Source organism: Drosophila serrata, unplaced genomic scaffold, assembly GCF_035046125.1.
Source record: "Drosophila serrata isolate PLE 108 unplaced genomic scaffold, ASM3504612v1 contig_240, whole genome shotgun sequence".
Taxonomy (NCBI): domain Eukaryota; kingdom Metazoa; phylum Arthropoda; class Insecta; order Diptera; family Drosophilidae; genus Drosophila; species Drosophila serrata.
This window is the reverse complement of record NW_028257138.1, coordinates 7,986,525-8,008,050: the sequence shown is the minus strand read 5'-3', so window position 1 is coordinate 8,008,050 and position 21,526 is coordinate 7,986,525. Positions and strand designations below refer to the sequence as shown.

The following is a 21,526-nucleotide window of genomic DNA, read 5'->3' as shown; positions in this document are numbered from 1 at the left end:
TTGGCCTTCGATAGTCGCTCCATTCCGGTTTGCAGGACAAACTCCACACTGTTTCCAGGTATCCGCATTTTATTTTGTTCTTTTAATATAAAAATTTTGCAATTGTAAACAAAAATCAGCTGAGCAAAACAGGGCTACCACCTAGTGCGATTTTAGTAATGAAATTCAGTTTTTTTTTAAACCTGTAGAATATATTAAAGATACTGCCAAAACATTTTTAACTTGCTAAAACAAACCTTTTCATTTAAAAATCAAGTTAGTAGTTAATTTAAATGATTTTATTGTCTTTTAATAAATATTTTGTTATCGAACTAGTTTGCGGTATTAAAAATACCAATAAAATCGTTTAAGCAGAATCAGCTGAATTCCACCAGTCTGGCAACACTGCCCATTGTTTTGTCTGCGATTTAGTTTGTTGCCTTTTGTTAAATCGCGTTGCAAATTTAAAGAAATGGCCGAGGAAATTGACGACAACGACTTTTACCGCGAGAACTTCAGTGCGGACTCCGATTGGGAGGTATTCAACGCCCAACTGGGCGAAATTCTACAGAAATGGGATGTATCTGCCGATGTGGCCGACGTGGGCCGTAGCTTCAAAGCGGAGGAAATCTTCCAGTGCAAGTGGAAAGTGGAAAGGGAAAATCTGGATGTGCTGAGAACAAGCATAGAGGTGGAGTACCACCAGGCCATACTGGAGGATGAGAAGGAGGACACCAGCAAGGAGAACACCTGTTTGCAACGCACGTATTGCCACCACGATCTGATGAGCAGCGGGAATAGCTTTGGACCGCCCATAAGGAGCTCCCAGGAGCTGCACACACTGGCCAGAATCTACGGCCTAAGACGCTTTATTGTCCTGCATCCAATGAGTCCCAATCTCAAGTACATGAAGTCCACATCGGAGTTCAACTTCTTCCTGAGCTCTGCTGCTGTGGTGGCCGCAGAAGTTCAGAGTGTGGTTCCCATCTTTGTGCAGATCTACGATCCGAAATGGAATTTCTACATGGGCGTGGCCTTAGCTCCTGCCCTAAGGACCAATTTCAGGCTCGTAGGGTTGGAGAAGGCCCCGTCCGAGTGTCGATTCCTGATGGGTCTGCTCACCCTGTTCAGGGAAAAGGTGCCCACATCGTATTCCCAGGCTGCCAAGATCTCTGTGTGCACCACCTATGCTCTGGATACCATGCGCATTCGTATGCCCATGTATGTGCCCTTTGATCATGGCCTGTGCTCTGAAGATATAGTCGTTGACGGCGAAGTCTCGCAACTGGAGCTGGAGCACTTTTATGCCTTACCGCATGGCTATACACCCGAATCTCGGACGGAAATCTACCTAGTCTACACCTGGCCAGAGTTATCCGAGCATGTGGCCTTTGACAGCGAACAGAGAACTGATTTTGTGCCATCCAAGGCTCCGCTGGGAAAGGTTTATCTATCCGTCGAGGCTTTTTCGTATCTCTCCAGTTGTCTGAATCATTATCAGTCTGTGGGTGAGGTCACTAGATCCCTGGAGTCCTATGTGGGCAGGAATTTCTCGGGAGTAAGCAGCGGAGCAGAGGCAGGAGCCAATCCCTTGGATCGTATCACGGAAACCAAGTTAACGCAGCGCAAGGAACGGAGCTACGAGCTGCCTTCGCAGGCAGGTTTAACCAAGAAGCTGCCAGGACCCATGACCGAGAGCGAGTTGAGTGAATTACTGGCCTATCTATTTCCCGATATGCATCCGGATATGGCTTTGTATCCCTATGCCAAAAAGAGTTTCAAGGATAAGGTAAAGTTGTGTTAAATATGAATTAAATTTCATTTAATTTTCAAGTTTCTTTTAACTTCTGTTGCAGTTCGATCCCATGCGTATTAAGAGCGCTGTTCCCGACTCTTTGGTCTGCCGTTTGAGTTGCCTGTTGGCCACCTGTCATGCCCACCTGGGCAGCGTCGAGGGAATGGCTCAATTGTGGGCGGCATTTACGCGACAGCTGCGACTCATTTGGGATAACTCACTCTTGGTTCCAGGGTGAGTACTTCCATATATATATATTAAGTTTTAAAAGTAAAACAAGATCACGCTAGACTGGTTTTCGTAACAAAAATATTCATTTTATTTGGAACTTGATGCGTACGAAACTGAGAAACCAAAAACGGAAACGCTTCGTAAATATTTTCTAGTAAATTTCGTTTTTGCTAAATCTGTGTGAAGCCGCAAGTTTTTAACATTTCTTTTTTTTTGAATTGGATTTACTTGTAACAATATATAACGCACATTTATTATGGGATCGTGTACTATTTATAAGTCTAATTGTTTGGTGGATATCTGCTCCTCGTTTGTCTTTATCGGTGTGTTGGCCAGGAGATGAGCATTTATATCCCAATTTATCATCTATCTTTCCGTGTTTTATATATGTTTCTGTTTTTGTTTATATTCTGGCAGTATTAGTGTTGGTGTCTCACCATTTACAATAATAAAATATTGCTCATCTCCAATTGGTGTCATCTTTTTGTTGTTCTTCTTCGAGTGCATCTAAACTAAATTTAAGCACGTGCTGTGTTACTCTCTCTTTCTCCCTCTCCAATGTGCTAAGGCAGTTTAATTTAGTTGTAATTGTTTTTTTTTTAACACTAAATTTGATTTAAAGTTTCTTATGCTTAGAGATTCTACTCCTCTCTGCTTGCTTTACAAGTGAAACATCTTTTTAAGGGAGTCATTTTTTTGGGTTTTTCTTTGAATTTATTGCCTACTTTTGCTTTATTTGAATATTTTGTTTCTTAGTTTTGTTATTTTTTTTCTAAATAATTGCTCCCGTTTTCCACCTAAAATTGTGCTTACCAATCTAATGCTCAAAGCCTTGTCTATAACTGATTTTTCCTTACCGATAGATTATAGAGTACATATAGATAATAGATATCTGCTTACTTCACTAAGTATTTAGTGCCAGACATGGACGTGTTTGTGGATCGCCTTGAGAAGGTGACCCTGCCCACGGGCACTAAATATTGTTAACTGTCAACTGTGTTTCGACTCCGCCGGACTGTTTATCCGGATTCGTCCCTCCAACAACAATAATGGTAATGATAATGAGATAATTGCCAAATAAACTGAAGATCGTTTTAAACGCTTAAGCCTAAAGGTTTCTACATATATACAAGGATAAAATACATATACATACCAATTGGAAATGATAAAGGAAATAAAATATGTTCATTTTAATAGATTACTTTTATTAAATTCTCACTAAAGAAAGTATAAATCATAATTCATAAAGAAAGAACTTAGCACGCAAATGTTTCAATTGAGGCTTCTGTACAAAAAACGAAGTGAAACAAAATCGAAGCTTAATATAAAAAAAGTGTTGAACTTTAACATGAGTTAAACATTAAAAAAAGTAAAACTGTTTAGGCAGTAAAATGGTTTGGTTGCTTCCAAAAACTACTCAATGATGGGCTGGGATAGACAAACATAAAGTGGACTTGAAGGGAGTGTGTGGAATGTAAATGATATAGAATATTAGGACTAGAGAATGTTTATAATTTTAATTTGAAATAGTACATTTAAGTACTCTAAACAATTGTTATATATTTTTCTAAACTATTTTGAAACTCTTGAAACTGGAAGTAAATTACATCATTTTCTAAAGTTATTTACATATTGCTTTTGCTTTAGCTTTTTGTTTTTTTTTGTGCTTTCTTAGCGACTTTTATGCCTGTCTATCCCAGCATTTAAACATTCTTCTTTCCTTTGCTTTTCCTCCTCCTTAGACACTAAACATTAGTTAATCAGATTTAATAGCTATTAAGTATAATTAGTACCATATATTGACTTAAGTTGTAGTTCTTTGATTGCTCAACATTTTGTGAAATGTGTGTGTCTAATTGCAAAAAAGAGAACTAGGGGGAGGGGAAATATTGGTGTTTATTGCACTCTAAACAGCATATAAAAATATCTATATATATATACTATATTTCTCGGGATTACATTTTCAACATTTTTGCATTTTGCAATTGTTAGATGCATTATGCAAATCTCAAGTGGCCCCTGGTGACAGCAACAGCAGCAGCAACACTTAAGGCCTGGCCTCGTCTACAAATGTGTCTGCTTCTGTCTCAGTGTCAGCCAATGTCAAGGATGCATTTTCATCTAGTTCCTCATCCTTTTCCACTTGCTCAATGCTTGACACCGAGGTGCTGGCCGCCAAGGATGAGCCAACATCCATCTGCTGCTCCTCATCTCGTGCTGCTGCTGCTGCTCCTGTCACAGTGACCATCTTCTCCTCCTCGCTTAGACTACAATTACATGTACAATTACAGTTATCACTAAATGTATGCGCCTTATAATTGCCCATGTTGCCGGTTGCAGCATCATGATTACTATATAAAATATTGTTAGTCGTTGTCGGTAACTGTAAACGGAAGGCATTGCTGCGGGGTAACTGGCGACTTGCCGCTGCTGTTGCTGCTATGTTGCTGCCACTGTTGCTGCTCTTGCTTGTGGGATGATGATAAATGATTTCCTGACGTTCATATTCGTTAAAATAGTTCTCGACAACAATGCCATTCGCTATTGCATCCTTCTCCAGTGTGGCTGTCAACGCATCCAGCGGCGTCTGTTGCTGGTTGCTGCTGCTGTTGCTGCTGCTGGTTGTGTTGCTAATGCTGTTGGCAATGTTGCTGCTGCCAGGAGTTGTAGTTGTAGTTGTTAAAGTGGTTGTAGTGTTGCTATTATGGAAATTGGCCGCTCGGGGCACCACATCGGGGGGTGAGGTGCAGCGCTCCGTTTGCGGCATATAGTAGTGTAATCGTTGCTGCTGCTGTTGCTGCTGTTGCTGTGGTTGCTGATATGGCTGCTGCTCCAATTGCTGATTGCTTCTGTGTCGTTGTTGATGTCGCTCATTCCTCAAATGCCGCTGCAGTGGTTGCTCTAGATGATGTTGCTGCTGCTGCTGCTGCTGCTGCTGCTGGTGTTGCTGTTGCTGCTGCTGTTGTTGCTGCTGCTGCTGCTGCTGCTGCTGCTGTTGTTGCTGTTGTTGCAACTGCTGCTGTTGCTGCTGATGACGCCGACCATGCCCCTCAATGGCCGGCGTCAGATATTGTCAGAAAATGCCATCCCAGTTTAATACAACATTGAAATATCAGGATAACGTAAGCCGCCCTCATAATGGCACTAGACCGTTCCGCGTTGTCGGATTTCGGGCCATATAGATGTCCATATCATGATCCGTCCAATTGTCCGATGTATCGCAATAATTGTTCAGCGTATGCGTCGATCCCGCCTGCGAGTATCTGCAATGGGTATAGTTTCTATGGGTTATATCAGAGATCATCTAAAAGTTAATGAAGCCATTGCATTGCTTCATTTTTTGGTGTAGTTAAAATTTATACATGGTACAAACCAAGCGAAACGCCATTTAAAAAATATAATGGTAACGGAGTGGAGGTAAAATTTACGCAAGGGGCTTTTAGCAGTGTTTTTTTTTTTTAGTGGTGAAAGGAATGCATGTACACAATGTAGTTACAGAATTTTATACATAAATATGAAAGTTTGATTCGATTTCAATGAGTTGTTAAACAATTAGTTGTTAAACAAAGTTGAAATTGATTACCAAGGAAGTTAATTGAAAGTTGTAAGGTTTTGTAGGGAAATTGTAGGGAATAAATGTAGTAAATATTTATACATAAATCATAAAAGAATTTTTTCAAATCTTAGTAAATATTATGTTATCTCATAGTTAGGAAATAAATGTATTAAATATTTTTAAATATATTATAAAAGCATTTACAAAATTCGAAGTATATATAGGAAGTTAACTTCCTTAGAAAAAATTATAAAAATCAGTTAAATTAACTTTAAGGTGAGATGGTTAGTTATTAAATAAACCTAAAATTGATTACCAAGAGAGTTATTTGAAAGTTCTAAGGTTTTTGAAGAAGTTTTGGAGAGTAAATTTAGTAAATACTTGTAACTAAATCATAAAAGAATTTACTTAATTCTAAGTAAATGTATTTAAAGAAAAAGCTAAGAGGTAGCTTTGGAAATAATTATAAAAATCTATTTAAACCTCAACCTTTAATATAATATTTAATAGTAGAAAAGTTCAAGGCCAAGTTTATGAATCAACCGTATAAAAAAGAAGCAAATTATAGCTAAAATAACAGTGATTCATTAATCAATTTTTTAAGTATTATTTATACCACAAAAATATCTTTAAAAAAACCTACAACAAAATAATCATTGTTTGCTGTGTGTTTAGAAACTAAATGTATAATAAATCAAAGCCCCACCTCTGGCTATAAAAAAAATTGGCTAATTAAATTAATCACTCAACCGAAAGTTATAAAAAAAATAGGCATTAAAACAAAGAAAACGAGAAACATAAAAGAAAGAATCGAAAGTGTAAATTAAGAAGTGTTTGTGTTATTTTCATTGTGATCTGTTGACAGAGTGTGTGAATTTGAGTGGGTGTTGGAGCGAAGTTGGTTTAATTAAGATGCCAAGATCCGTGATTATCTGATTGTTAATGTTCTACTTACCGACTTCCCGGTCGATGGTTATGTATGTGGCTGGCATTTAGTTGTTCGCGTGATCTGGAGCGCGGACGCGATCTTCGGGCACTGGAGGCAATGCTGGCGGGGCCACCGCCACCCACCATTCCGCTCATGGCCATAAGGCTGCTCACGGGGAGGCCACCGCCTCCTGCACCTCCTCCGCCTCCATTGCCACCTCCTCCTCCGCCATGTATGGAGCCGGCATAGGAAGCCCTTGACATACGCTCCGAGGCGGCGGCCAAGGATTGCCGGGATTGACGCAATTCCGGGCGAGAATTCACCAAATTCGAGGGAAAGGCGCTGCCCAAATAGCCGCGATGTGAATTGTTTGAGAAACTATGCTGCGATTGTCCATCCGCCAAGGATCTACTGTGGTTATGCGGGTGGTGTTTGTGGTGTCGCGTGTATGTGTGTGGTGTGTGTGTAATATGCATAAACAAACAATGGAGAAACAAACGAAATGAACCAAATAAACAAATAAAGTAAATAAACAATCAGGGCAAAAAAAAAAATATGCACGCAAGCTTGGAATGCGGGGCAAGCAAATGTTTGATTCGAGGAAGATTGTGGAAATGGGACTCTCACCTTGACTTGCCCACCTTGCCAGGCATGCCAGAAAAGTGACTACGCATATCATCTGGCTGTTCCACGGGATAAATGCGAGGTCTAGGTATCGAGCGACCACTGTAGGCAGACACCTGATCCCATTCCTAGAAGAAAAAGTAATAGTAAATATATTTAAATTAATGTTCTTATACCCTTGCAGGGTATTATAATTTCAGTCAGAAGTTTGCAACGCAGTGAAGGAGGCACCACCGACCATATAAAGTATATATATTCTTGATTAGGATCAACAGCCGAGTCGATCTAGCCATGTCCGTCTGTCCGTGTGTCCTTCTGTCCGTCTGTCCGTTTGTCCGTCTGTCCGTTTCTACGCAAACTAGTCTCTCAGTTTTAAAGCTATCTGAATGAAACTTTGTAGTTAGTCTTCTATATATTATCACTCGTGTATATGTAGGAACGGATCGGATGACTATATCATATAGCTGATCGGAATGATCGGAAAATTTTTACAAAAAACTTATAACATTTTCAGTTTTCAACAGAATTTAATTAAATTTAAGATATAGTCATTTCGTATTATTCTACAATTTTGTGTAAAGTTTCATGAAAATCGGACTACTATATCATATAGCTCCCATAGGAACGATCGAGAAATTAATACAATTAAAAATTATAACGTTTTCCGTTTTCAGCAGATTTTCATCAAATTTGAGATATAGCCATTTTATATTAGTCTTAAAATTTGTGTCAAATTTTATGAAAATCGGATGACTATATCATATAGGTGCCATACTAACGACCGTTAGATATAGAGGAAAAATGCAAATCTGTGAATGTAAAACTGCAAATATAATATGTATAGGTGAATGAAATGAAAGCAAATATTACTTTATTGATTTTTTAACATAAATCTATATAATATATATTGTATGGATTCCTAGTCATCGAAGTTCTATCTGCAAGGGTATATAAACTTCGGCGTACTGAAGTTAGCTTCCTTTCTTGTTTAAATTTAAGAGACTTTCTTTATACTTTATAGTATATTTGTCAAGTCTATAGTTTAATATTTAAAGTCTGTTCATAACCCCCACTTATCAGCAATTATTTACTCTACTTTTTTGGCAACTTTACCTTGCCAAAAAAGAGTACAGATTACAAATTTGAAATACTTTCTGATACGTTTAATTTGTAGTCCCCCATAAATACAATCAACCGCCATCAAATCGCGGCACTGCCAATTTCCCGGAGCCAAATCCCAGAGTTGGGGGCCAAACTATCATCTAACTAAATGGTTAGACAGACAGCTGGGAGCCAGGGGTATATAGTAACGATTTCTTGGCAAAGCTTTAACTGTGGAAAGATAGAAACACGAGGAGGATCGAGGAGGAGGAGCAGGTAGACTCACCTTGTGATTGTTAAATGCCGATAGCGTTGCAATGGAGCCAAGTGGTCCTGGTGAACCGGTTGGACCGCAGCAATTAACGGGCAGACCTCCAATTGGCAGCGGGCTCTTCTGTTGGCTGTTTTGCAGTTTGCGGGAGCGTCTAAAAAAATGAGTAAAAAATAATAAAAGGATGCGTTGGGAAATTGAGAGAAAACTAGGATAGTTAAACAGACTAGTTAAGCGATTATCTAGCAGCAATTAAAGGTATATACTAAAATTTAAAGGTATCTTTAAGCCTTGTTCATTTAAATACTAAAGAAAACAGTCTGTAGTTCATTGAAATTTAAATAGCAAATCTATTTTCAATTTAAATATGAGGTTCTATAGTCTCTTTTAGCTTAGTTCTTTTAAACACTAAAGAAAAAGTCTTCAGTTCATTTAAATTTAAATATTAAATCTATCTTCTGTATATATTTGAAATTTTAAAGATATTTTCCTAAAAGTCTATTCAAGCTTTGATCTTTTAAATACTAAAGAAAAAGTCTTCAGTTTGTTTACATTTAATCCCGAAAACTATCTTCAATATATATACATTTAAACATTTTTAGATATTTTCCTAAAAGCCTCTTTAAGCTTTGTTCTTTTAAATACTAAAGAAATAGTCTTAAATTCATTTAAATTTTAATTTTAAAATCTATCCTCGATATATATCTAAAAATGTATAGTTATTTTCCTAAAAGTCTCTTTAAGCTAAAGAAATTTAATCACAAAAACTATATTCAATATCCTAAGTTAGCCTTTAGTTTACAACCAACCGCTAGCTTTATATAAATAAATAAATATAAAAATCCAAAGATATTTTTCTAAACCAAATGAAACTATACCTTAAAAGTGTTTTAAGATCTAGTTCTTAAAGATGATAAAGTGTGCAAATACCCCGCCTTTAAAGTGTATTAAGAACTTCCACTTTAAGATGATTAAGTGTCTAGCTACTCTTATATAACTATAACCAAAGCATAACAGATTCAATGCGGTGAGAAGACTCCATATATAGAAAGTGGCAACGACTTAAGGACCTTGCGATAAATCAGCCAGCCACTTTGCACAGCAATTGGCTTTGTCCGTGGCTCAGTTGTTGGGCCATAACTCATGGCCAAGAAGGTTACTACGACTGGAACCCACCTGCTGGCAGCAATGAAGACAATCACGGCCACAATGATGGTGCCACAAATGGCCGCACTGGCCGCAATCGTTATCTTATCCATGTTGGAGGCCTGTGAGGCCACCGTTCTGACTTCACGGCACTGCTGATAGGGCACTGTCTCGGGGGTAACATGCAGCTCCTCCAGCGATATGACACACACAATGATACACTCTTGGGCCGGGACATTCTTGATCTTGAATTCCCTTTCGCTGGCCTCCAACGGTGGTCCCTGCTTAAAGGCCTTCTCACCAAACAGGCGATAGACCACACGGAATCCCAGGATATTTGCCGTGTCCGAGTCCCATTGAATGATCACAGAACTATCCTGTCGGAAGGCATGCTTCACTTGCACCTCGTTGGCATCATCGATGCGAGTGCCCCTCTGGGGCGGATAGCCCAGGACGAGTGGTGGCCTCTGTGGCTTATGAAGTCCTCCAGTTCCGCCACTATTGCCGTTGCCATTGGTTACACCTTGTCGCCATCCTGGAGCCTGTTTGCTATTCCCATGACCCGTTGACGAGGAGGAGGATGAGGATGAGCTGCTGCTGGTGGTGGTAATGGAGGTGGCCTGAACTGTCCCAGTTCCATTCACAGAGAGATTTGTTGCTGGAGATGAAGTTGTACCAGATGCAGTTGTTGTTGTTGTCTTAATGGGTGAACGGGTCTGTGAAAAGGTAAAAGATTTTAAGGATTTAAGATCAAGATTTGTTTGGGAAAATTAAATAGTAATTGCTAGAGAAATATGATGCCTAAGAAGGAACCTGTAGCTCTTAGAATTATTTCCAATTTAAACCCTTTTTAATAAGCTTAATGAGCTTCTAATTCTTAATAGTTTAGACCTTCTTGGGAATTATTTTAAAATCTATTACAATCCTATGTAAGAAACCCCATTTTCAAGACTCCTCTGCAAGCATTTTGTTCTATTTATAATATTTACATATCATAAGCTTTAAAATTTAGATTTCTTGGGAAAATTAGAAAATAATTACTAGAAAAATTTGTTGCTAAAAGGAACCTGTAATTTTAGGTATTATTTTTTAGTTAAACCCTTTTAAATAAGCTTAATTCCCGTATAATTCCTAATAGTATAAATTATTAAACATTTTATAAGAATTTTATGAAAGAAACCCCATTTCAAGACTCCTCTGCAAGCTTTTTGTTCTGTTATTTAAAATATTTACATATCATAAGCTTTGAGATAAAGATTGGTTGGGAAAATTATAAAAAATTATTTACATTTCTTTAGCTTAAAGATCAGGCTTGTCTCAGAAAATTATATAATAATAGTTAGAAAGATATGTTTTCATAAAAGGAACCTTTAATTAGTAGCATTATTTTCAAGTTAAACGCTTTTAACTAACCTCAATTCACTTATAAATCTTAATAGTTTATAGGTTCTTATAAATTATTACAAAATCCATAACAATTTCATAAAAGAGTACCCACTTTCAAGACCTCTCCCATCATTTTTTTTAAATATAAATATTTTAAATATTGACATATCATAAGCTTTACAAGCCTTTAAGTGTAGTTAAAAATTATGTTTTTCTTTGAACAAGGTGACAATGTGGCCACCACCTTTCCTCACTTGGAAAACCCAACTGGGTTTTATTTCCTTCCTTCCTGCCCTCCTACCCCCCCTGACAAAACTCGTATTTAACTTTACGATCCATCCTTATTTTATCACCTCCTCGTCATCACTCACCGTGCTCCTCTTGGTGGTTGGCTCCGGCGTTGTTGTTATCGTCGTGGTCGTTGTGGGTGTCGTTGTCGATGTTGAACTGCTCACACTGCTCCCCACTGGAGCCGATGCGGCTGTGCCGGTGCCCAACCCTGTTCCAGTGCCCGTTCCCGTCTCAAACTCCACCGAATCGACGGTGGGGGAGGTGGACAATGTTGGCTTGAGGTTATCGGCCAGGCCAACGGGTCCACGGAGGGCGGCATCGGCAATGTCCGGACAACTGAGTTCCTCCGGCTGAATGGAGTAGAAGCCACGGTCCCGGAAACGTGGTGGAGTGCCACAGAACTGTGGGTTTCGTTCCCGGGATGTTACCTGCGGGTTTGGGGAGAAGGTGAAGTCAAAGCACACACAGTTTGGTGGAGTTAATGAAACAAATGTTGGCAAAGTTTTTTTTGCAAAAAAAAGAAAGAGATCTAATCGGAAACGGGCCATTTGACAACAGGTTTTGTTATCGGAGAACAGGTAACAATTGGTTGGGTTTTAAAAGGGTTTCAAATGGAAGTCAGAAATTGAAGGATTTATGGGTGTAATTGGTTAATAAGAAATGATATTCCAAAGACTTTATATTTTAAGGAATTCTTAGCTCACCTGTAAGTCTCCATTGCGTATCCATTCGGCCACCCATCGTAGCTTACAATCGCAGTGTAAGAATCTACCTCCCAGGGAAAGACCTCGCAGTGTGGCATTCAGATGGGCAAAGGCACCCTCGGGCACACTGCTCAGGGGATTGCCATCCAAAGCTAGCAGAGTGATGCCAGGATTGCCCCGAAAGGCTGCCTCTGGCAATGTGGTCAACAGATTGAATCCAATGTCCAAAACGCGTAGCTCTTTCAGTGAGTGCACAGCACCAATGGGAAATTCAGCCAGCAAATTATTGAGCAAACTCAGTGAGCTAAGGGTCTTCCTAACGCCCGCAAAGGCCGTTTCACCAATACTCTGGATGAGATTCCTTTCCAAATTCAAGGCTGTCAAAGCATCCAGACCATCAAAGACACGTATACCACCCGCACCGGGCAACTCTTTGATCCCATTCTGTGAGAGATCGAGAAAAGCTAGACTTTTCAATCCTCGAATGCATTCCGGAACCTTTCGCTGTTTGGTCCCCTTGAGATTCAAGTTTTTCAAACTCTGTTCGAGACCTCGAAATGCACTCCCTGCGAGGGTCACATTGTTATCGTTCAACTTGAGGGTTGAGAGCTTTGTCAGACCCACAAAGGCATCGTCGGGAATGCGGCTAAGTTGATTTTTGGATAAATCCAACAGATTAAGCTTGCCCAGGACGCGAAGTGCCTCCACAGGCACTTCCGTAAGCAGATTATCCTGCAAATTGAGATTTCGCAACACAGACTCCTGACCCTTGAAGGCACCGGCTGCAATCCGTTGAATGCCACAGCTTGAAAGTTGCACATTATGAAGGCTCAAATTGCTAAAGATGGCCTCGGGCAGCTCTGGTATCGAAGAGTTATTTACATATAACAAATCCACGGGTTTCAGACGAGCATGAGTGTTCATGGCCTCCAGGAGTTGCGGGAAATCAACCTGCAAAAGAATATTTAATAAAGAATTATAAGAAATTCATTAATAAAAGCAAAGTATCTTTACCTGATCACATTGCACGGATAGTTCCCTGCCCAAGTTATAGGCACAAATGCAGCTTGTCTGCAAATCAGGGACATCCCTTTGCCAAGGACATTGAGCTTGGGCCCCATTTAGCGTTCCCAGAACAAGTGGGAGTAGCAGGAGCAGATTCCTGGTTGCTATTATCGTACGGCCGGGTCTCATCTTGGTGCCGGCATAGAGCTGCAAAATAAATAGAACAAGACAAATTTCAGTTAGAGATTTATATAGAAGAAGAGTTGGTGTGGAGTAGAGTGAAGGTTGTCTGTGCCAGACGAGGCCATAAATTATCCAATTAATACTGTCGCCTGGCAGGCAAATCTTCTACCTCTTGGGGTTACAGTAAATGCCTATGGTCAGTTGGTCAAGGATTTCAAGGAGAGTAGGGAAGGAAACAAAGTTATACAGGACAAAAATAAAACGTTCAAGGTCTTCAGAGTTGAATATAATTAATTAAAAATATTTTGGGATATGACAAATATATAAAAAGAACCTTGAACTGCCCTAAACTAATATTAAAATAATATATTCCATTCAAGCATAGTTAGCTTCCTTTAAAAATGTGTTTAAGAACCAGAGAAGCGTCTAAATTTTGGCTTATAAAATTTTTAATATTTATAAAATTCATTTAATTTTCTTGCCGTGTGAAAAGTGTGAGAGGAAACTGGCTCTATCAATCAGTTTTTGGCAGGCTACTTTCAATTTCATTTTCATGCTCGTTAGACAACAAACAGTGCGTGAAAGGAGAGGGTATCCTCTTTCCTTGCTGACCTGATCCTTGGGGCAGTTTAGTTTTGATTAATTTGCCTGTCTGCCTGGCTGCTTCTGGCCTGTCAAACGAGGTGCTTCAAGGCTCTGTTACCCCATAAAATAGGCATAAAAAATAAAAGAAGCGACGGCCGTAAAGCAAGACGTAGCGAAAGTAAATCCTTTTTTTGGCATCCTTTTTTTTGTGGTTCAAAAGTCCCAAGTGTTATGCATTTCGCGCTTTTTGTTAGCCATTTAATTTAATTTGGTTGAATCATAAAAAAAAAAGCCAAAGCACGTGATGTTTTTTCCCCTCTCCACACACTTTTGACATTTTGTAACCCTTCTCCTGCAACCCGAAACAAACAATGACCGATGATGACTTAAGGGTCAGGCGAAGAAGCTGTTGACCTTTTTTGCATAATCATGAGTTATGATGACACACACTTTTCGCCTCCTTTCTATTGCTTTTGGTTTATTATTGTGGCTAAAATTTTTAGATTTTATTTTATTTTCTTTTTTGTTGCTTTCTGTTTGAGAAAATTCTTTGTTTTCGCTGATCATTGTTATATTATGTGATTTGAAGCAAACAATTCAGAGGGGGGTCATAAAGAACAGGTGAATGAACTGGGTTATTTTTATATGGAAACTTTAATGTATTTATTATTTATCAAAAAGAAAAAGGAAAAAGAAATAAATAAAAACAATCATTTTAGTTCAAGATAACTCCCTAGAAATTAACAACTTTGTATTAAACAAATATATAATTAATCTTATTTTCTGTGATGTTTTTTGGTTCCGAACTACTTCTACTTCGCTCTACTTTAAACTTAGAATGCAAAGAAAAAGTTTAAGCTAGCTTTTTTATAAAAAAATTTAAATATATATTTGTTATTTATCAAAAGATAAATGACATAACAAAGTACAATAATTTGATTATATATTATATATATTATATTCTTAATGGAAAACTAAGTAACAATAAAATAAAGTAGTTATAAGATAATCGTATTTTATGAGATATTTTCCTGCCTTGAAAATTTTCTTTTTCCGTTTTCCTATCAAGTTCAAAGTAAAAGTGTAAACAAGATTTAAATAAAATATATATTATACATAATAATTATAAATATTATAAAAAAGTTTATATATATAATAAAAGAAAACAAAAATCAATAACTAACTACAATAATCAAGGGTTAACTCCTTAGAAAATAATACTATATGGTAAAGTAAGAGACTAAAAATAATGTTATTCTTAGTTATTTGATTCTTGCTGATGTTTTCTTGCCCTGAAATTTTCTATTTCCCCAGCTTTTTGTCAGAAAATGTTAATATTTCATTTATATATTAACAGAAATTAACAGAAATAAATAATTTTAGTAACGAATAACTCCTTAGAAAATAATCCTTTATGGAAATCAAAGCCACTAAAAATAAAGCAATTATTAGCTTGAATTAATCAGGTTTTTTTTTTTTATTTCTTTCCCTGAAACTCCACTTTTTCCTTTAAAATTCGAAGTAAAAATATAAATAAATTTTCCTCAATTTGCAAATTGAAATCCAAAGTGACTTGAAGTAGTATCTCTGCCCTGGCAGCTTCCAGATAAACCGCAGAATAATAATTAAATGGCACGCTTCGCTGCATTTCAAATAATAATCAACATTTTGTCTTTTGATTGATAGTTTTTTTCCTTCCTCGTCGGCAGCTGTGTCACGCCTCCCTGCATCCGAAAGATACTTTTCCTCCTCGAAGGAGGAGAGGGGGAAGGAGGCTGTGGCAGAGTCCGAGGTTGATGTTTCAATTGTTCGTTGCGCCTGACTTCATTTTTCATGGCATTTTGGGTTTTTTTCTCGTTGGACTGTCTCTTCCTTAATTCAACTTATAAATTGCATTACGTGGCTAAATTCAAACAAAAAAAAAAGATAATAAAAAACGAAGGCAGAAAAAAATATTTCAAGCTTCACTGTGCACTGTTTCTCCCCCGGAAAACCCCTCCACTTTTCTCCAGCCATTTCTCTTATGCTCTATGCTCGTTTCTCATTTCTCACTCAACTGTCTGGCCACAAATTTAATTAAAAAATTCTTGCACCATTTTATTCCCTTTCTGATCCCCTCCCCCCACCCTCTGCATTTTTTTTCTTCCCGACTTGCTTTTGTTGTTTTCCTTCTGCGTATTAATTGCATCACTAAATTTTTTAATGCGCGAAAAGTGCGAAAATTGCAGCGGGAAAACAAAGGAAGAACTGCAACAAAAAGTGCCAACAACAACAACTGACTGAGTGAATAAATGAAAAACGATTTCAGGAGTACAATCTTGGGCAGCATTGTGTTAAAAAAAAGAGAGAATAAAAAAAGGATTAAAAAATGCAGTGCCAAAAAAAAGGAGGTGTTTTGAAATAGAATACTTTTTTGGGAATTACTCTTTTCGATGTGAGAATTTTAGCCAAGAAATGCCTTTTTAATATTATAAAATTTTACTATCAATGGAAATAAATTAAGTAAGGGAAATGTAGAGGGAAAAAGCTTAACTTTTTCATTAAAAATTAAATATTTGAGATTAATATATAATATATAAAAATATATGTGCAAAAATAAATGTATTTTTATGCAACGTATTATAATTTTAGTCAGAAGCTTAAAACGCAATAAAGGAGTCATTTTCGACCCTATAAATCATATATATTCTTGATCGGCATCAACAGCCAAGTCAATCTAGCTATTTCCGAAAAAATTAAATTTTTTCTAAAATTTTCAAAATTTTATAATGATGAAACCGTTAAAATTGCAAAAAAAAAAAATTAACAACATTTTTATTTTTTTTTTAATTTCAAATTTAGTATGCAGATTTAAAACCCTAACAAAAACTAACATAGAAAAGCTTTCCGAATTAAAATTAATCATTTTTTGGCTTAGTTATACGATTTTTAAAATTTGGTTTGTGGAAAAAACATTGTCATATAAAAATATCAATAAATATGGATTTAATATTTTAAGATTATTAATTCGAGTGCAAACTTTAAGGGCATATAAACTTCGGCTTCCCGAAGATAGATTTTTTAATTGTTAATCTTTTAAAATTGTAGTTCAACAATAAAGTAAATAAATAAAGAATTACTCGTGAAAGAAAACCTAAACAGTTCCTATATATTTAATTATCTTTTTAATAAAATATCAAAGATTATATAAACTGTTGAAAAAATATTTTTTAACTTCTTTCCAAAGAATATTTATAAAATGTTTTCGAAGTCTGCAAAATTTCACTTCACCAAGAAACTTAATAAATTAAAAGAAAAATATGAAAGAAAAAGCTCAACTTTTTCTAAATATTCCTCGAGTTCAGGAACCTCATTATTATTTTATATTAAACTTCTTAAAAAATTCTCCTTCAGGGTATTTTAAAAAATACCCCTTTTTTTTGTTTTTCGTTTTCTCACCCCCAAAAAACTTGAGAGGTGCAAATGATTTTTCTATCCTACTCTTTCAGGTGCGTTTTGTTGTTTCTTTTGTTTTGGCCGCATAATTATTCACTTTTTTTTTTTGGTTTTATTTTTTGTTTGTTTTTTTTTTTGGTGGTTGGTGGCTGGCAAATTTGCATTTTTAGACAATGGTCCAGCGGTTGAATTTTTCTTGCTGTTTTTTTTTTTGTTTTTGTTTTTCATCCACTTGCCTTTGGGTCAGGTTGGGCAATCTTCTGCTCCCATCACACCTCTAGGCACCAAAAAATGTTTTAATTGAAGTTTTATTTAACAAAAGCCGGGCATACTTCTTGTGGGCGTGATTTTACCCCCTTTTTTTAGGGGGGTTTTCTGTGGGCTTAAGGTCACATAATGCTGTTAAGCATTTAAGTGGATTAGAATATTTGAGGTTCCACAAAATAAAAAAGTGAGTTGAGTTGAGAGCTCTCGACTCTTGTGGGAAAAGTTGTCAATTGAAAAGTTTATATATAGATGGGTTTATATATATATCATATACATTATATATAAAAGTGCCAGACTTTTGTAGGTGTGCTGTTGTAGGTTGATAATCTTTTGGGTCAGCTTAGCCGCAGGAATTAAATGTGTGTGACAACAGAAAATTGGATAAAAGTTTATTCAATGAATTTTATATTTTTTGAGGGTGAAAGCAAAACTAACTTGGGCTTTTAGAGAGTTTTGGGTGATATAAATTAACTAATGTAAGCCTTGCCTCATCATCAAATCTTTTCTATCTATAAAAATCCTCTTTTAAATATGCCACAAAACAGAAAAACAATTTCCTTCCTTCTGGCCATTGAAGCCAACTAAAATTGTTCTCTCACAAAAAATAAACTTAACTTGCTCAAGTTTATGGAACAATTTCATGATGATGATAATGGGGAGGCATTTTCCGGGCCAACATAGACATAGAATTAATGACATGAAAGCACATTTGATGTTTTTATTTTATTGCAACTAAGGCCAACATTAGGTCATTTGTCAGTTGCAACTCCCTCTATCCCCCCCTTTTGGCTTAGTGCAATTTTAGCCACTTTAGAAACCTTTTAAGCAGCTGCTACTGCCAACATGCAGCTGTCCACGCAGCGACTAATAAGGCAACTTTTATGCAAATGCCAAGTGCAGCAGCAGCTACCAAAGTTGCCCATGGGGAGATGGCGTTTTTCGCTCCTCTTGGATGGTCCAAAAATTACTCACACATTTCCCTGAAAAACTCCATGACTCCACTGCAGTTCAATGAACTCTTCTTTGGGTCTGACTCACCGGCACTCTGGAGCTCATTGGCTATGCAAGACCAGAGGGCCACGCACGCGTTGACAGTCATGATGAGCGTGAATATCAATTGGGTTACTTTTGGGCAAAGAGGGGAATCACACACATACTACAGATATATATATACATATATATACATACATATATATATCCGGGGATACACGCCCATAGTTTGCCCCTGATATATGCATGTGTCTTTGCCTTCTTTTGTTGGCTTTGATTGTCAACATAGTGACTGAGATTAAGCCGAAGAATGTGAGTGATATATGTGTGCCTATAAGGAAATAATCTGATCTAGGAATAGGATAGGTAGGAACAAAGAAAGAGACTTTATCTGTGATCAAGGCTTTAATTCAAAGAAGAACAGAAGTTAAGATTCTGTAAACACTAAGCTAAGTTTATTCTGACAAAGATGATTATAAAGATTAAGTCATAAATTAAGGCTCTAAAGAAGATACAAAGATACAAAACTCATCAAACTTTTTAACCATGATATGGAAAACAATATATAAAAATATTTATCCTTATAAAATAAACTTTAAACTCACAGCAAATTAAAAAGTCTACTCAATAAATAAATAAACCCAAAAACCTCAAGTTTAATTACTCAAATTTGTAATATCAACACCTCCTGCTTTTACCTCCATTTCACCTCCAATTGCTTCTCCATTTTCTTTAGAATTTCCACTGGTTTTCCCGACACGCGCACCTGTCTACTCCACCAAAAGCTGCAAATGCTTAATGTTTGTGTGGAACGTCGCGTGCAACGCGAGGCAAATAGCAAAAGGAAATCCGATTTAGTGATCAGAAAAGCCAATTCCGAGGAAGATGATGAGGAAGAAGATGATGATGAGGGCGAGTTCTTTGATTGCGATGATATAACAGCCGGTTCTGGTTCTCCCTTAAAAGCTGTACCCAGCCTAAAACCCGAAGGTCGTCTGAGACGTTTAAATGACGAGAAATTGCTGGATGAGCCCGAGGAGTACTTGTACATACCAGAGACCCAAGAACCTGTGCCCAAGACAGAGGATCAGTTGCAGGATGATGCTGAGGTTATGCTAAAACTAGGTCCTGGTTCTGGTCTAACAACTCAAATGATGTGCACTTCGTTGCTATCGGATATGGAGGCCTTCAAAGCAGCAAATCCCAGAGGGATAATGGAGGATTTCATACGTTGGTACAGTCCCAAGGATTGGGAGGAGGTCACAGATGGTAGGTATCAACTATTAATAATTATTTCTTATATATTTATATTTGTTTATCCACAGAATTGGGTGAGGTAAAACATCAATTGAGTGTCCGAATGACCACAGAGGGAAATACCTGGCAAAAGGTGTGGGAACAGGCTCAGGCAGTGCCTGTAAACCGACAAAAAAGACTCTTTGATGACACCAATGAAGCCTTGAAAGTGCTTCATTATCTAGAGACGAGGAAAATGCATGAGATTTATCAATTAACCATAGTTCCCCTTCTACATTCGGCCATACTTAAACTTATTGTAAGTTTTATAAATACTTATGCATCATCTAAAGGAGTTTTTAATTCCCCAAATCTTTTCTTTTCAGGACATCTTAAGTAATGCCAATGTGGAGGACTTGTTCAACTCTCAGATTGAGCAACTTTTGGCTGATCTTTGTAGACTCTCAAGATCTCATTCTGATGAATTACCTCCTCTGAAACCCTTACTAGATGACTTGGCTGAATTGGAACGTCGTTTTTACCAATTTAAATGCTTTGAGCGTCTCTCAGGATGTCCCAAAAGGAGTTCTCTTTCCCAAGTGAAGCTACAGTTTGAGGAAATCCTACGGAATGAAAATTGTTGCACAATTGTGAATCGAAGACTGACAGCAGCTGGCGATGGTACTCTCTATGATATACTTATACCTAAACTCGAGCAGGATATGACAGATCGTTTGATCAGCAAGGATTATATTATCCGATTAGATGGAGATACACAGAGCACCGAAAAAGGCCTATATTTAGGACCACAATTCATGAGAGCTATAGTCACAGGCGAAAAACTAAGACTTTGTGGAGCCTTTACGGAAAGTACAGCATTTGTTTAGGAAAAGGATATACAGGAGCCTAACAAAATGAGAGATCTTTGACTATATTTAAAGGGATTAACAAAAAAATCTTCATAGAAGTTATTAAGAATGAAAAGTTAAAGTGTTCGCTTCTCGAAATTCCACACAGCACAGTTTAAATTTATAAAATATAAACATAATAATATAAAATAACTTAATATGATATATAAATTTGGTGTTTATTGGTGCTACATATTTATACAAATAAAAACATAATTATAATCAACAAACAGTTGAAACATTTCTTGGGAACTTTCAACTCCTTTCAACTTCCCCTCATATAATCACTTCCAGACTTGAGGCCAAAAGAAATCCACTTGAATGACAGGCAAAAGTGGGAAAACCGAGGAAAACTCTTTTTCCTACTTTTCTCTGAACTAGCAAAAGCAAACTTTTTCGGCCAGGCAATTGCCGAAAAATGTGAAGGAGGGGCGGCAATTCCAGTCTGGGCCATAAGCAAATTGTGGGCCATGGTTAACAGAAATTATTTTAAGAGCACATGCAGGAGGCCAAGACACATCTTGTAGATGGGGAAAACCCTTCTGCCAAGACATAAAACATTTTCCCTGCCGCACTCCCTTCTTGGTAATGTTTTCCCCACTAAATTACCTACGGCTATAATTGTTTTGTGTACATGTTTCGTTGTTGTTGTTTGTTGTTCTTCTTCCCTCGTAAAGCCTGCAACAATGTTCCAACACTTTTCCGCAGAAGACGACTACTGCCTCTCCTTGGTTTTGGTAACCCAAAAATGGTAAGAGTGTAAAATAAATTTGTATTTACTGCATTTGAGAGCAGGAATTATGTGAGTGCCTTGGCTCTGGGTGCACTTTGCTTTCGGTGCTTAAATGCAGGGGATCCTTTGCTCTGCTCTGCAGTGTGTATATTAATGCCTAACATAACCAGCT

General features: G+C 37.3%; 3 protein-coding genes across 6 annotated transcripts in view; 1 reads left to right on the top strand and 2 right to left on the bottom strand.

Moving 5' to 3' along the window:
- The first annotated feature begins 352 nt into the window (after positions 1-352).
- On the top strand, positions 353-20,851 carry Rab3GAP1 (RAB3 GTPase activating protein subunit 1). The gene is made up of 5 exons (XM_020947528.2): positions 353-1,768; positions 1,836-2,008; positions 19,214-19,746; positions 19,803-20,032; positions 20,100-20,851. The coding sequence occupies exons 1-5, from the start codon at positions 452-454 to the stop codon at positions 20,598-20,600; spliced, it is 2,754 nt and encodes a 917-aa protein (XP_020803187.2). The 5' UTR covers positions 353-451; the 3' UTR covers positions 20,601-20,851.
- Positions 3,190-4,772, bottom strand: LOC147644031 (uncharacterized). Its single transcript, XM_086831027.1, has one exon. It carries the CDS (start codon positions 4,770-4,772, stop codon positions 4,053-4,055), a length of 720 nt encoding a protein of 239 aa, XP_086687153.1. The 3' UTR covers positions 3,190-4,052.
- haf (leucine-rich repeat and fibronectin type-III domain-containing protein hattifattener) overlaps positions 3,190-21,526 on the bottom strand; it is a 73,225-nt gene continuing 54,888 nt past the window's right edge. For 2 of the 4 annotated variants that reach the window (XM_086831022.1, XM_086831023.1), the window contains 7 exons: positions 13,027-13,224; positions 12,013-12,963; positions 11,389-11,736; positions 9,662-10,347; positions 8,501-8,639; positions 7,117-7,241; positions 3,190-5,268 (listed from right to left, as the gene is read on the bottom strand). In XM_086831022.1, coding sequence (XP_086687148.1) covers positions 5,139-5,268; positions 7,117-7,241; positions 8,501-8,639; positions 9,662-10,347; positions 11,389-11,736; positions 12,013-12,963; positions 13,027-13,206 — 2,559 coding nt within the window. In that variant the 5' untranslated portion in view covers positions 13,207-13,224 and the 3' untranslated portion in view covers positions 3,190-5,138. Of the gene's footprint in view, positions 5,269-6,516; positions 6,901-7,116; positions 7,242-8,500; positions 8,640-9,661; positions 10,348-11,388; positions 11,737-12,012; positions 12,964-13,026; positions 13,225-21,526 lie in introns of all 4 variants that reach the window. The other 2 variants (XM_086831019.1, XM_086831021.1) reach the window with 2 other exon arrangements.

Coding starts and splice junctions, on each gene's coding strand:
- Rab3GAP1 (XM_020947528.2), top strand. CDS start 452: ATGGCCGAGGAAATTGACGACAACGACTTTTACCGCGAGAACTTCAGT. Junction 2,009..19,213: donor AACTCACTCTTGGTTCCAGG/GTGAGTACTTCC, acceptor CATTTTCTTTAG/AATTTCCACTGGTTTTCCCG. Junction 20,033..20,099: donor CGGCCATACTTAAACTTATT/GTAAGTTTTATA, acceptor TTTTCTTTTCAG/GACATCTTAAGTAATGCCAA.
- LOC147644031 (XM_086831027.1), bottom strand. CDS start 4,772: ATGCCGCAAACGGAGCGCTGCACCTCACCCCCCGATGTGGTGCCCCGA.